The 15,839-nt window shown below is 38.1% G+C and overlaps 1 protein-coding gene across 1 annotated transcript; it reads right to left on the reverse strand.

The window, feature by feature from the left end:
- Positions 1-8,651: 8,651 nt before the first annotated feature.
- Positions 8,652-11,286, reverse strand: LOC122294755 (homeobox-leucine zipper protein HAT3-like). The gene is made up of 4 exons (XM_043103688.1): positions 10,876-11,286; positions 10,108-10,403; positions 9,817-9,896; positions 8,652-9,363 (listed from the first exon to the last, which is right to left on the reverse strand). The coding sequence occupies exons 1-4, from the start codon at positions 11,060-11,062 to the stop codon at positions 9,045-9,047; spliced, it is 882 nt and encodes a 293-aa protein (XP_042959622.1). The 5' UTR covers positions 11,063-11,286; the 3' UTR covers positions 8,652-9,044.
- Positions 11,287-15,839: the final 4,553 nt, after the last annotated feature.

Below are 15,839 nucleotides of genomic sequence, written 5' to 3' on the forward strand. Positions count from 1 at the left end.
GCCTTTTTCTCAACAAGTCTTCCTCTCTCCAGGTCCAAGCCTTCTCTGATGCTGATTGGGCTGGTTGCCCAGATGACCGTCATTCTACTGGTGGTTTTTGTATATTTCTGGGTAACAATTTGATCTCTTGGTGTTCTCGCAAGCAACGAACTATTGCTCGCTCAAGCATAGAGGCCGAATATAAGGCCCTTGCCAATACTACTGCTGAATTACTTTGGATTCAAAATCTCTTAAAAGAACTGCAGATTTTTCTTCCCAAAACTCCCATTCTCTGGTGTGACAACCTTGGTGCCACATATCTGTCCGTTAATCCCATCTTACACTCTCGTACAAAACATATGGAAATTGATTTCCATTTTTTTCATGACAGAGTTGCTGCCAAAACCCTCCAAGTTTCCTTTCTCCCATCCAAGGATCAGCTAGCTGATATCCTTACAAAGCCTCTTGCATCATCTCGGTTCCACCTTCTTCACACGAGCCTCACAGTTGTTGACACCCCGTTAGGCTCGCGGGGGCGTATTGAGCCATCCACGCTGGCCTCCACATCACAAGGTTCCACCACTTCAGCACAAGGCTCCACCATTTCAGCAAAGGATCCAGAAACTTCAGGAATCACGTAGCTAGGTTGGTGTGTGGCCTCTGGCCACGCCTGTAACGTTTTTTGGCAGAGAATAAAAACAAACTCTGCTGTGATGAAATACCAAATGTACAGCACGCACTCTGTTTGTCTTATTGTACAGGAAAGCCTCCTCTGTATTTTATATATACCGCAATGTATGGATTGCTGAAATAATGAGAATTGATATTACACTTTTCATAAACTCTATCAGGGAGTACCCAAAGTTTTTATATTGGGAGTAGGCAAAGTCTTTGTTGTTGGGAGCTGGTTGGAGACAGAGATGATTCTAAATAAAGGAGGGATGAAATTTAACGTGGTTCGGCAATTACCTACGTCCACAGCTGCTGTAATTTCACTATGAAATAATTTTTACAAAAAACTCTCTTGTAAACTCTCTCTGCTCACCCACTCTCTTGCTCTCTTCTTTCTCTCCCATACTCTACTCAATTCTGCACATTTAAGCTCTCCTATTTATAGGAGAGCAGACCACTTACGGTGCAGCAATCTGCTGCAGAAACTAAGGGGTGGGTGTCTAATAAAACAAAGAGAAAAACGGTGCTGGGGTGCCTAGTATGCCAAAGGAGCAAACGGTGCATGAGTCACCGTTCACCGTTTTGTCTCCACTCATAATAATCTCCCACTTGGAGACAAATGAGTCTACATATCTTCATAGCAACTATCACAGCAACTTCAAGTCATGCCTTTAAGTACGGAGGCCAGCTGAAGCTACACACAGCTTCAGTTTGTCAGCAGTAACTACTTTTGTAAACATGTCTGCTGGGTTCTCTATTCCTCAAATCTTCTCAAGTATCAGATGTCCACTATCGAGAAAAGATCGGATAAAATGGTATCGCAACTGTATGTGTTTTGTTCTGGAATGAAAGGCTGGATTCTTTGCAAGAAAAATAGCACTCTGACTATCACTGTGCAGAATACCTTTTTTCATTCTTCTTTCCCAATTCCTCTAAGAATGACTGCAACCAAACCATTTCCTTCCCTGCTTCAGTTATAGCAACGTATTCCACTTCTGTAGTTGAGAGAGCAACAATTTTCTGTAACTTAGAAGCCCACGATACAGCTGTACCACCCAGCGTATACACAAATCTAGTAGTACTTTTTCTGCTGTCAACGTCACCTACTAAATCAGCATCTACATATCCCTGTAGTTTTAAACCTGCTTTTGTAAAGCATAGTGACGTATCTGAAGAGCCTTGTAGATATCTTAAAATCCACTTGACTGCTTCCCAATGCTGCTTTCTTGGATTACTCATGTACCTACTCACAGCTCCCACTGCTTGTGCAATATCTGGCCTTGTACAGACCATGGCGTACATAAGACTACCAATAGCAGATGCATAGGGTATTCTGTTCATGCATTCTTGCTCTTCCTCCGTCTTTGGTGACTGATCCTTAGTTAGTCGAAAGTGACTAGCTAAGGGTGTGCTTACTGGTTTTGCCTTGTCCATGTTAAACCTTCTGAGCACCTTCTTCACATACTCCTCTTGCGAGAGCTTAAAAGTATCATTAGACTTGTCTCTAATAATTTTCATACGAAGAATTTGTTTTGCAGCACCCAAATCATTCATCTCAAACCGCTTTGACAACTGCTTCTTCAGTTTATTGATCTCCTCGATTCTTGACCCTGCAACGAGCATATCATCCACATACAACAGTAGGATAATATAAGAGTTGTTAAAGTTCTTCATATAGCAACAATGGTCAGCCTGCAGTCTTGTAAATCCATTACTGCACATGAAGTTGTCAAACTTTCGGTACCATTGTCGTGAAGCTTGTTTTAGGCCATACAAGCTCTTATTCAGTTTGCAAACTAGATTCTCTTTTTCCTTCACTGAGAATCCTTGTAGCTGGTGCATATAGATGTCTTCCTCCAAATCACCATGAAGGAATGCAGTCTTCACATCTAACTACTTAAAATGTAGATTCTCTGCAGCCATAATTGCCAACACTAGCCTGATCGTGGTCAATTTTACAACTTGGGAGAAAATGTATGTGTAGTCGACACCTTCCTTTTGTTGAAACCCCTTCACGACCATTCTGGCTTTGTAGCGCTTGCTACCATTGTGTTCTTCCTTAATTCTGTACACCCATTTATTGTGCAAAACCTTCTTGCCTTTTGGAAGCTTAGTTAGCTCCCATGTCTGATTTGACATCAGTGACTTCATCTCATCTTGCATGGCTTTCTCCCACTTGATCGAATCTTCAATTCGTAGAGCTTCATCATAACTTTCCAGTTCACCACTATCTGTTAGCAAGATGTAGTATAGAGATGGTGAGAACCGCTGTGGTGGCCTGATTGTCCTTGAAGATCTTCAAATAACAGTGAGTGGTGTACGTTGTTCGATCTGTGTATCATCATTTTCTTGATCCTCGTTCTGATCAGTGTTGACTCGAGTAACATCAAAGTCAACAACCTCAGGTTTCTTTGGCTGCTCCTCAGATTCAGCTTGTGACTTAGCTTTGTACAGAATCTGCTCATTAAATATCACATTTCTACTTTTGATGATTTTGCGATTTTTATCATCCCAAAATCGATAGCCAAATTCTTCATCACCATAACCGATGAAAAAATATTTTTTAGATTTGGCTTCTAACTTGTTACGATCAGTAGAATCTATGTAAACATATGATAAACAGCCAAAAAACTTTCAAATGGGAAAGATTTACCTTCTTTTCGCTCCAGACTTCCTCTGGTAGATCGAACTTTAAGGGAACTGAAGGTCCCCGGTTAATCAAATAGACTGCAGTGTTAACTGCATCAATCCAAAAATATTCAGGCAAGCCTGAATTCAGCCTCATGCTTCTGGCACGTTCGTTGAGAGTTCTATTCATGCGTTCAGCTACGCCATTCTGCTGCGGTGTCCCAGGAATAGTCTTCTGAAATCTAATCCCATTTGCAGCACATAATTCTTTGAACCCTCCGTTGATGTACTCTCCACCATTGTCTGACCTCAGACATTTTAACTTCAAGCCTGTTTCATTTTCAACCATGGCTTTCCACTTCTTGAAAGTATCAAATGTGTCAGATTTATTTTTCAAAAAATAAACCCATACTTTCCTACTTGAGTCATCAATAAAGGAAACATAGTACCGCGATCCTCCAAGAGAAGCGACTAGGGATGGCCCCCATAAATCTGTGTGCACCAACTCCAACTTTGTAGACTTTGGAGTTCTACCATTTTTCAAGAAACTAACTTTTTTCTGCTTCCCAAAAATGCAACCTTCACACATGTCGAAATCAGTTGATTCCAACTTTGGTAACTTCCCCTTGGATAATAGTATTTTCATTCCTTTCTCACTCATATGACCAAGCCTTTGATGTCATAGATTGGCATTTGCGTCAGCAATTGCAACAGTATCTCTAATGTTAGAAGTCATGTATAGAGTACCTGTTTTTGTGCCTTGAGCTACTACCATAGCTCCTCTTGTTATCTTCCACGTGCCACCGGTAAATAGTACCGAATGCCCATCAGCATCAAGTTGTCCTACAGAAATAAGGTTTCTCATGAGTTTGGGAACATGTCGCACCTTCTGTAGCAACCATGCACTTCCATTGGGCAGATTGATTGGTACATCTCCCATGCCTTTGATTTCCAACGCTTCACCATCTGCTAAGTACACCTTCCCGAAATCACTAGTGACATAATTCTGCATGATTTCTCGGTGTGTTGTAGTGTGGAATGAGGCTCCTGAATCTAACACCCAAGATTCAATTTGGTTGTCGACTGAAAGGAGTAAGGCATCTCGGAGATCTTCTGTTGTGGCATTAGCAGAGTCATGCTCATTCTTTTTCTTTGCTTCCTTGCAATTATTTTTGAAGTAGCCAATCTTGCCACAATTCTAGCACTGTACTTGTTTTCTGGACCTAGATTTACTTCTGCCTCTTCAGGACTTTGACCTGCCCTGATTTGAACTTCTACTAGCTCCTCTACCTCTCGTCTCGAGGTTTAAGGCAAAACTGGAAGTTGATGCTTCTCCTGTATCTCTTCTGCGAACTTCCTCGCTAAGAATATGGTCCCGGATATCTTGATACTTCATCTTTGTTTTGCCATAAGAATTGCTAACAGCTGTTCTCATGGCCTCCCAGCTTTTTGGCAATTGAGCCAGAGCAATCAGTGCACGTACTTCATCATCAAATTCAATCATCACTAAAGCTAATTGATTGATGATGGTGTTTAACTCATTCAGATGCTGAATAACTGGAGTTCCTTCTGCCATTCTCAAGTAGAATAGCTTGTACATCAAATGCACTTTGTTATTGGTTGATGGCTGCTCGTACATGTCTGATAGAGCTTTCATCAAATCCGCTATGGTCTTTTCCTTTCCCACATTGTGTGCAACTGATCTTGACAGTGTTAGTCGAATGACTCCCAACACTTGTCTATCAAGGAAACTCCAATCTTTATTGCTCATGTCATCTGGCTTTCTTCCTAGGAGTGGAAGATGTAGTTTCTTCCCATGGAGATAATCCTCTATCTACATTCTCCAGTAGGCAAAGTCTGTACCGTCAAATTTCTCGATACCAACACCTTTAGCTTCTTCTCCAGCCATAACTTTATAAATGAGTTCAAATTTAAACAAACAAAGATCACCGTTGCGTCCGAAACACTCGAATTAGCTGGAAACGAGTCCGGAATGATCCAAATAGTTTGTCAGCACTATTTGATCATCGCGATGGAACTCCAACTGGCGTGATCTAACCCAAAATGATCTGCAACATGTGGATGGTTCAGATCGAATGTACTGATGGCGAATCTCAAAATTTTCACTGTACAGATGAGTCCGGAATGATCCAAATAGTTGGAAAGCACTATTTGATCGTTGAAATCGGACTCGAATGGCTTAGATCTAGCCCAAAAAGGATCTGAAAAATGGACGGTTCTGATCTGTCTGGCGCGTGGGATGCACGTGCTGCACAGTGCGAGTGGGCGCGTGTATTGCACGCGCTACAGCACTGTGTGCGCGTGAGGGAGAGTGAGGCGCGTGTAGTACACGCGCTGAACCTCTGTAGGGCACGTGGGGGTGCGTGGGCGCATGTCCTTCACGCGTCTTCAACTTCTGGAGCGCGTGGGGGCACGTGGACACATGTGGATCACTCGTCTTCAACCTCCGATGCGCGTGGGAGCGCATGGGTTGCAACAGATGCACGCGCCGATCTTCTAGGGGCGCTTGTGGGCTCGTCTGACCTCCGTTTTTTATTCTGTTCACGGCAACGGATTCGTCTTGACGCGAGGAACACCCTGGAGATGTCAAAAATTGATTTTGAGCAACTTGAATTTTCAGACAGCTCGAACCAGAGCTCTGATACCAGTTGTTGGGAGTTGGTCGGAGACAGAGATGATTCTAAATAAAGGAGGGATGAAATTTAACGTGGTTCGGCAATTGCCTACGTCCACAGCTGCTGTAATTTCACTATGAAATAATTTTTACAAAAAACTCTCTTGTAAACTCTCTCTGCTCACCCACTCTCTTGCTCTCTTCTTTCTCTCCCACACTCTACTCAATTCTGCACATTTAAGCTCTCCTATTTATAGGAGAGCAGGCCACTTACGGTGCAGCAATCTGCTGCAGAAACTAAGGGGTGGGTGCCTAATAAAACAAAGAAAGAAACGGTGCTAGGGTGCCTAGTATGCCAAAGGAGCAAATGGTGCATGACTCACCGTTCACCTCCACTCATAACATTTGTCTTTTTACCTTCTTTTAATTTGTGCTCTTATCTCAAAAGAAAACTGCAATTCAAAAATGGGGTTTGTTATGCACATGACTTGAAATCTCTACTACCATGATGTCACTAGGTAAAAGAGATTCTCTGATAATGTTATATTTAGCAATCTACTCTGTTATGCATCCATCCTGTTCTTCGAAACCAACTCTCTGCATGTACAGTCTTTGGCCTACCTTTCCGCTGCTATGCGTCATTAGACTTCTTCTAGGCTGCCTTCAACTTCTCGGTAAAACATCTCAACTCCTCATGCCTATGCGGAATTTCTCTCTTTCCTTTCCTGTCTTTTTATTAAGGAAAAACTGTTTTAAAGAAAGAAAAAAAATTCAAGTGCACATTGAGTATACAAGAGAATCTTCTAAGCTGTAAGGGATCCAGAAAATCAACAAAGTAGAAGAATCATTGCCAATAACAGTGCTCCATTCACAGAAAGTGTAAAAAACCATCCACATAAAACAAAGAGGATGTAATATGTTTGGCAAATTTAACAATTTGAGATTGTTGGTATCATTCCCAGGTACTTGTACAGAGGGTTGTCCACTGGAGATCGCCTCACATGTGATCAGTGCCTTCACATCCATGAAAAACTGACAGAGAGAGCCGGTTTGGGATGCATACTACGCTCCCTTGCTGACACAGTGAATACTGTTTAACTTCCCCACACCTTGCATAAAAAAAGACGATGTCTTGAAGAATTTTTTATTGTCATTTACTATCATCCCCTCAGGTATGTATGTCGAACGGCAGCTTATAATCTGTCTTTAATTGTAAGAACTTTTGGAAAATTTCACTGTAGAATAAATTTTGCATCTTTGTCTATAGTTAGGCATTCATAATATGAATTATTTGTTCTTGAGAACACTAAAAGATGGTTCCTCACTTTGGGTAGAAAATGTTTGGTTGCTTTGCTCTGTTCAATTGCCTCTATGTAGGCCTAACTTCACAGAGATTCGCCTATGCTTGGCGATATGGAGACTGAAAAATATCAGTGACACCAAAAGTAGAAGTTGGTAGATCTGTGACGATAACGTGTAGGCATCGAAGTTGTGTTCAGAACTCAGAAGTTGAATGCAGCTTAGCATTGCATAACAATTCAAGGGCTTGTGTTGTGATAGTAGTTGGTGCAATTAGTTCTTTGTTGAGGCACACCTAGAGAAAGTGAAATTGTTCTTCCCACGGGTGGATCAGTGATTAATTTACAAGCACCGACTCATCTGTAGTCTTCCCCACTACACGCACCCAAAATAGTAGATAAGCGATTTCTAATATATGAAAAGGAATGTAGCTCCCAATTGAAATAAATACTATCATTGGTTGTTGATTTGAATTGATTAGCCTTGAAGTTGTCATACAGGAGTTGTCAATGGTATGCAGAGATGAGAAGTAGGAACAGTTAAAAGATTGAAGATAAAGGTAGCATTATTCCTTATTTGAAATAATGGAAATATTTGCTATTTAAGGAGATTGAGATGAAAAACATTTGGAAACCATACAATTAATAAATGTAAGCATAAGTGTTAGAAGAAAAAAAAAATCTGTATGTTGTACAGATTACATTCTGGTTTGTGAGGGAATATAAAGGTAGCTTCCGTTCACCCACTAGTGGGTAGCCCAAGTGGTAAGGGCAAACTTATATGAATGAGCTCCATGTCACAGGTTTGATTTCCCCTAAGATCATACTGCGATTTAAGTGAGAGGCCATGGTGGTGGGTTGATGTGTTGGTCTCCCCGGGAGTTTAGATTCCATAGGTGAGTCCAAAGGGCTCTGCTGAGGGATGGTTCCTGTTGTCAAAAAAAGAAAAAAGAGAAAAAGAAGCTCCCATTCTATGGTAGGACCCATCAACTTTTATTCCTGTTAGAGAAGTTGCTACCGATGGTGGAAACCAGAATAGTTAGATTCTGATGCTCTCAAATCAATGCTTAAGGAATGAGCAGAGTGGTCGATGCCCCACTTTTCTTTTCTTCTCGATGTCCATATTATTCTATACTTTTGTGTTGACTCAGGGAATAGCTGGATTTTATCTACTCTAATTGACAACCTTGCACAGAGGATGCCATGCATCTTCAAAATCATCTCATTGTGCTTTAGGATCTCCCAAAATTTGGATTTGTAGAAAATCATCTCAATGAGATTTGATTATCTCACCACGATATATAGATGATGCCATCTCTGATCAATTGCACAAAATAGTAAACATATCTATAACTTAAATACGTTTTGTTTTCCATTTTCGACATTAAAAAAAAAAATCATCTTTTCATGACATTTCTAGAAACATTTGAGAGAGAATATTCGTTAAAATAGAAAATCCTTGTATAAATCTTCATATATAATCAACTGACAATAGCAATTGAAAAGAAAAGAAAAGAAAAAATAACGTTTCAGAATCTCATTGTTGCCACTAAAATCATCCTACTCGATCATCTTCCTTGGGGTGGGAGTTGTGTTGTCATCCTACTTGACATGCATGACCAAAAATGTTCTCTTATCTTATCTAGGCCACCTTTTGGAATCTTTTCTTTTTGCTCTATCTTGACTTGACTTGAGAAAATTGGATATGCTCATATGCCCAATTCTTCAGTTGACCAAATCATATCCAATTAATTATCTTTATCTCCTGACGACCACACTGCCCTTGCTTCGACTCCGTAGCTTGACCGCAATGCCCTTACTCGAGTAAGGAATCACGATCGTGAAGTGGGTGCATCGAATGGTACTTTTGCCCACGGGTTAATGGGTATGGGCCGTTGGACGTTGGGAACCACCAGGCGAGGGGTCGGGCCAATCGGGGCAGCCGTGGAGGAAGATGAGACAGCCACACGCTCACATGAAGGGCACATGGTGAGGGTGGTGGGAGGGTTCATGTGCATGTAAAACTGCGGGGAGAGTTTCAGTGCTCTAAGCTCCTGCACCTCCTTCTGAAGCCGCCTGTTCTCCTCCGTTAGATTCTCACAACACCTCTTCAAGTACTCGTAATCCACCTCTGTTTGCTTCAATTTGGTCCTGCAAATGAGTTGCACCCAAAACAACAAAGACAAAAGCATTTGAGACATCCGCCAAATCCACCACTAATGCTGCTACCAACAGTAATTTGGACAAAAAGTTCGGAAAAATCAATCATGTCTTGGCAGCCATCCACGTTGTCTTCGAAAGCAGCAAAAATCTTGATGTAAATCATAGAAGCAGGAGTTAGTAATGTTGAGTTTTGCAATATATATATATATATATATATATCACTTTATATATTTTTTTGTACATTTCACTTGTGGAATTGGCTAAAATATTTATTTTATATTTAAAAAAATAACACAGCCAATCATATTAATAGAATACGCATAAATGACTGCACATAAAATTTTTTTTAGTAATGTTACAATATTATTACTTGAAAAGACCATTCCACCCTTATATATGAAATGACAAAAATACCCCTACTTCAGGGGAGAAATATCTCACCTTGCCCTCCTGTTCTGAAACCACACCTCCACTTGTCTGGGGCTCAGATTCAGCTGCTTTGCCAAACCCATCTTTTGCTTCTGAAACCACGTTAGTTCCGCATAAAAAAAATAAAATAAATAAATAAATAAATAAATAAAAATCCATGTTCAGCTTTCACCCTCGTATCACCAAAAAATTACCAAATTGTAACCCCCTCTGAGCCAACTCAATTCTTCTCCAATTAATACTGACAATTCAACCCAACATGAAAACATAACATAAAAAGAGTATTGACCAGTGATCACTCACCGGGTTCAGAGTATTGTGCTCTTTGAAGGTCTCCTCCAGAACCAAAGACTGCTCCTTTGACAGCCTGAGTTTCTTTCTTGACGGGTCGCCGCCATCTTCCTCGTCGCTCTCGCGAGGGCACGAATCCCTGTCAGCCTCATTTTCTTCTCCGTTTGGCTCTGATCTCTCGCTCCTCTTTCCGCTGATGCTCGATATCGTGCTGTTCGGTGAAGAAACCGCATTTTCATCCTCACAGTCCGCCAACTGGTTCACGTCCACTCCACCCAGGAACGTCGACCTCGCATCTGGGTTTCGATCTGTGAACGAGTTTCTACGTGAATTTCGAAGAAATATTTCCGATAAAATTTTCTAATAATTACTTCTGGATGGTAGAGAAAAAAATGAAAAGATTGTCGAATCAGTTCTTTAATATGTCAGAAAAATAATGTTGAACGTCCTCATACAAAAAATAAAGGCATGTGCTCTAATGGCTAGCAAATATCGCGGATCTGAGGTTGAAAGCTTCTATCTTTAATGGGATATACTATCGCGGCTGCTAAATGAAAAGGACCAAAAGCCCAGTAAAAGCAAAAATGCAACAGTTATCGGGAAAAAATCGTATTATTCGAGCAACAAATGAATATATTCAGACAGTAGATCATAAAAGGCAGTCTATTAATACCGACATTAATCTTGAAATCTATCAGATTCTTTAGTTCAAAAATGAGGACAAAAAAGATCATATAAACTAAAATAGAGAGAAAAATAAAATGAAATTCCATAGCTTACCAGGTAAATGAAACATCTCATTCCAAGAACTCTTGTGTTTCTGCACCAACTGTGAAGGGTTGTGCATGGGACTCACTTTCAGAGAACTCCGACTCCCATCACACCGTAAGCCCAAACCCAAACCCAATCCCAATCCCAACCCCAACCCATCGTCTTTCTCACCCATTTTCCCTCTAATTTCTCCCATCAAAGCAACGTCCAAACTCTCTCCCTATCTCTCTCTCTCTCTCTAACAAACACCAAGCTGCTCTGTTTTCTTCCAGTAAATAACAGGCGTAGCGTTTGGATTCTGAGAAAGCAAAACCGAAAAGAAAGATAGGAAAATTACTGGAACTTTTGTCAGGGTGGTGTGATGCCCACAGCCCCTCTCGCTCTATCTTTCTGCAGTAGCAGTGGGAATAATGGATGGGACTGTATATATATAGCAACAGACAGAGAGGGAATAGATTTAATGATGATTCGTGTCAGATAGGCCATTGGCTCAACGAAAATACAATTGGCATTGCCAAAATAATGAGTTGATAATTGGCTTTGCTATTAACCTTGCTGGATTTAATCATGGTTAATACTAAATTTAACTGTGGTTAAGAATATATATAGAGAGAGAGAGAGAGAGAGTTTTGTAAGATGTCGTTGTCTCAGCTTTTATTACCACTATCTGTTAGAAAGCGGCTTTGTCGCTGGTTGACCATTGACTACGAACTTCAAATGGGTTTCCGACTCTCCGCTCTCGTAGCGTCACGCGCTTTGTATCATCTACGTAATGAAACCTTGAAAGCTGACAAAAATATTCAAAATCTCAATTAAAAAAATTAAATTTATAATATTTACTTTTATTTGTATAAATATTTTAAATGACATTAATTAAATAATATGTTAATAATATAATATAAATACTTAAGGGCTAGTTAGTACATGCGATAATCTCATATATTCTTATATTTCTTTCAAAAATATCATTTTATAAAACATTTTTTAATTTTAATTTTTTAACTATTTCATTTCAGTACCTAATAATTATCCAAATATAAAATCTAATAAAAATTTTTCAAACTTTAAAATAAAATTCAAAAAATAATACAACTTTTTTAAATTTTAAAATAAAAATAAAATTCAAATAATTTTATAATATTTTTATTAAACTTATTCTCTTGTTTCTTAATATCTAATAAAATATTTTAATTTAAACTATTTCACTACTATTTTATTACTATTATCAAACACTATAAGATATTATAAGTGTCTAAACGAATCTTATATGTGTCTAAACGAATCTTATATGTATCTCTCCTGTTCAGTTTAAATTTTCAAAATGAGCGATAATTTTATGTAATATTTAAACGCGGGTTTTAAATTCGAACCACAAATGAGTATGTTTTCTTTCTTAAAAAGAAGAAGTGAGGTCAACAAAAATAAATAAATTTTTATTTTAGGTCTCCTTTTATATTAGATTGTCTTCTAAGCTCAATTCTTTATTAACTATCCTATGGATGGACTTATTGGCGTTGTAAGAAAGCAAGATGCAATTTAATTGGTGATCAAGTAGTAATTAGCGTAATATGATTACAATTTTTAATAAATATTATTATTTGTGCTCAGTCAAAAAATGATTGTGAAAGTCAATTTTAGTGAAAATAAAATTAATAAAAATTATATTTATAGTTTTAGAGTATATAAATTTTGTATATTTTAAAAATAAATAAATATAAAATTATAAAAAAATTATTTTTTTAATAATAAATTCTTAAAAAAAAAAGAGAGAGAATATGCGAGTCTTTGCATCTTAACTCTACCTAGTATTATTTTAAAATTGTTATAAAACTTTCTTAAAAGAGAGAGATAGAGAGATAGAGCTCAGAGAAGTTATGAAACTTATGAATTTCTTAAAGAATTCAACGATATATATAGGCGTACAAAGGGAACTATGCTAGCTTACTATGCAGTACTATGCTGGCACTATGCACTGTGCTATGTCAGTCATTCACTATGCCAGTTACTATGCAGTACTATGCTGGCACTATGCACTGTGCTATGTCGGCCATTCACTATGCCAGTACTATGCTGGCACTATGCTAGCACTATGCATTTGACGACTAGATAAATGTGGTCATATAATTCAAGATAGTTTATAACACTTCCCCTTTGGATGACCATATTTAAAGAATATGCCTCGTTAAAACCTTGCCAAGGAAAAACCCTGTGGGAAAAAATCAATGGCGAAGGAAAAAGAGTACAGTATTCATGTGTATCGCCGAGTGTTTTAGGATTGCCTCATTAAAACCTTGCAAAGGAAAATCCAGTGGGATAAAACCTTAGCGAAGGAAAAAGAGTACAATCAGCACAAGTCTTCAAGACATTACTTCCCCTGAAAAGTGCATGATAACAGGTCTTCAAATCTCCGCATTCTAATGTTCTGCATAATCTTCTTAAATGTTGCAGTTGGTAGTGCATGATAACAAGTCTTCAAACCTCCGCATTCCACTGTTCTGCATAATCTTCTTAAATGTTGCAGTTGGTAATGCTTTAGTGAATAAATCTGCCAGATTTTTACTTGACCGTATCTTCTTGATATCAATTTCAACTTTCTTCTCATGAATTGCAATAATTTTCTTGTGTGTATCTGAAAGATAACTCGCATTTGTACATCTAACTAACTGTGGACTTGATCCATGTTGATAAAATAATCACAACTGGATCTTTCTGCTCATCACTACTCTTCTGGAGTTGTACTCTTCTGGAGTTCTTGTAAATAACAAAGTTAGTGGAGAATTCATCAACATTAAACTGCTAACCTCATTTTTTAATAAAAAAGGTGGCCAGCCTTTTAAGATCAGACAAGCACCGCAGATTTTCAACTCCTCTGTAGGTGTCAGGCGTGCTGTCAGGCACCGCAGTTGTCAGACGTGCTATCAGGCGCCGCAGAGCTATGAAGCTATATTCCGTCTCTTTTCCCTTGCTTCACGAGAGATGCTGTATCATAATTTTCTCTATAAAAGAGATATTCAGCTCATCTTCATTCGCATCTCATCTTCTTCAATTTTCTGTAATCATACTGCATTTTTACTCTGCAATCTCTTTCTGCATTCTTATCCTACAATGGCTCAGCGATCTTCTCGTGGCCAATATATGAGGTACTCTGCACCTCGTTCATCAGCTGTTCCTGCTTCTACCACAGGTGCTATCATACAATATAATGATCTGACTCATAGGTCAGATAATGAAGCTATCTATGAGCTTGTGAGTCTCGGTACCCGATACTCATCATCCATTGTCGCATTTTCTCAGCGACTGCAATCCAGAACTTGTGGAGTTGACAATCTCCACGAGAATATTGCTATACTTCAGCGACTTCTTCTGGAGTCCAACATGAAGATAGAATCAATAAAGTAAGAGAATAGGAATTTAAAATCCTTGCTTAAATCTTCTTTTCGATTGCTCATCCCTTTAGATAGGGATGCCATGCAAATTCTTGAAGAACAAGAACATTTAAAGAATGAGCCAAAGTGCCTCAAATTTCTGTAATTCTTACTTCAAGATAATAAAATAATATTTCACAAATATTCATATTTGTGTTTCTATCTTTTGGTAGATGTTCTGTGTGCTCCCTTTTATTTCTTTTTTAATAATGCACACTTCATATCAAACCCATAATATGAATCTGAAATATTAATTGTATTAAAAGATGGTATTTCATGACTAATAACATCATCTATCTTCCCTTTGAAGCCGCAAAGGTTTCAGATTTATATTTCAGATATGTACAGTTTTTATGAGCTCTTTTGGAGCCTCAATGACATTTAAATCATATATATAAACTGCAATAATAGTTTGTTTCCATTTGCATTTGGATTGCTTTAGATCATATAAGGATCTTTGAAACTTGATAGGATACATATTTCCAGATATATTCATATTAGAAGCTTCAGACATTTTCTATCCTTCAGGGATTTTCATATATATATCATGATCCAATGATCCATATAAATATGCAGTTAATCATGCATATCCAAACTCTTGGTAACTTTCAAGCTAATAAAAATCTCAATATGATTTCAACCACTTTAAAATCATATCAATATTGTTTTTTCGAGAAACTAACTTGTAATTTCTATATCACATTTTCATATTAAAAGTTTCAGGCTTTTTATATTATATATATAAATATCCACTGATATTTAACAAAAATCACATCTTTAGGTGTTTGGACTTCAAGTCCAAATTTATCACATTTTACTTAGTGATATCAATTCTGCAGGAATTGAGAAACTGACTCGTGATTTATATATATCACATTTTTATTTTCTTTCCATAAATACCCACTGACATTCAACAAGCATCACCTCTTTTAGGTGTTTGGACTATAAGTCCCGATGCATCATATTTTACTAGTGAATCAATTCTGCAGGAATTGTTTCTTTCAAATTTGGCCAATATTTTACGTCGTATTCTTCGACGATTCTTGATTCACTTTCATCATTACTTCTGGTAATGTCAATTGCCATCTCATATGGAAATACATTGTCGACAACGATTTTATTTATATCCATAATTTCTCCAATATTCATGAAATGTATCGAGATCTCGTTATTTTCAGGTACCTGTCCCTCTTCAAGGGAAGACATTTTCATGAAAAACCTCTTCAGGAGGCACTCTTCAGGAGATTTATACTCTTTAAGAGTTTATATAGGAGAATTTTATACAGAAAATTTGGATGGACTTTATTGCTTGTTCTGTGGGTATGGCCTCTTCAGGAGTACCAAATTATTTGTGTTTTTCTCTTTTGAAATGCTCTATCTTTTGTATCAATACGTCTCACATGCTTTCAGACTGCTGAATTTCTTAATTGTCCTATAGGGACTTCAATCCTCGCTGGGATTTTAGCAGCTAGAATATGAGACATTTTCATCTTATTGCATCCAAAATTTAATTATCATCTAAAATTCTGGTTCACATATAATAATCAA

This window comes from Carya illinoinensis, chromosome 14 (genome assembly GCF_018687715.1).
Source record: "Carya illinoinensis cultivar Pawnee chromosome 14, C.illinoinensisPawnee_v1, whole genome shotgun sequence".
NCBI classification, from domain to species: domain Eukaryota; kingdom Viridiplantae; phylum Streptophyta; class Magnoliopsida; order Fagales; family Juglandaceae; genus Carya; species Carya illinoinensis.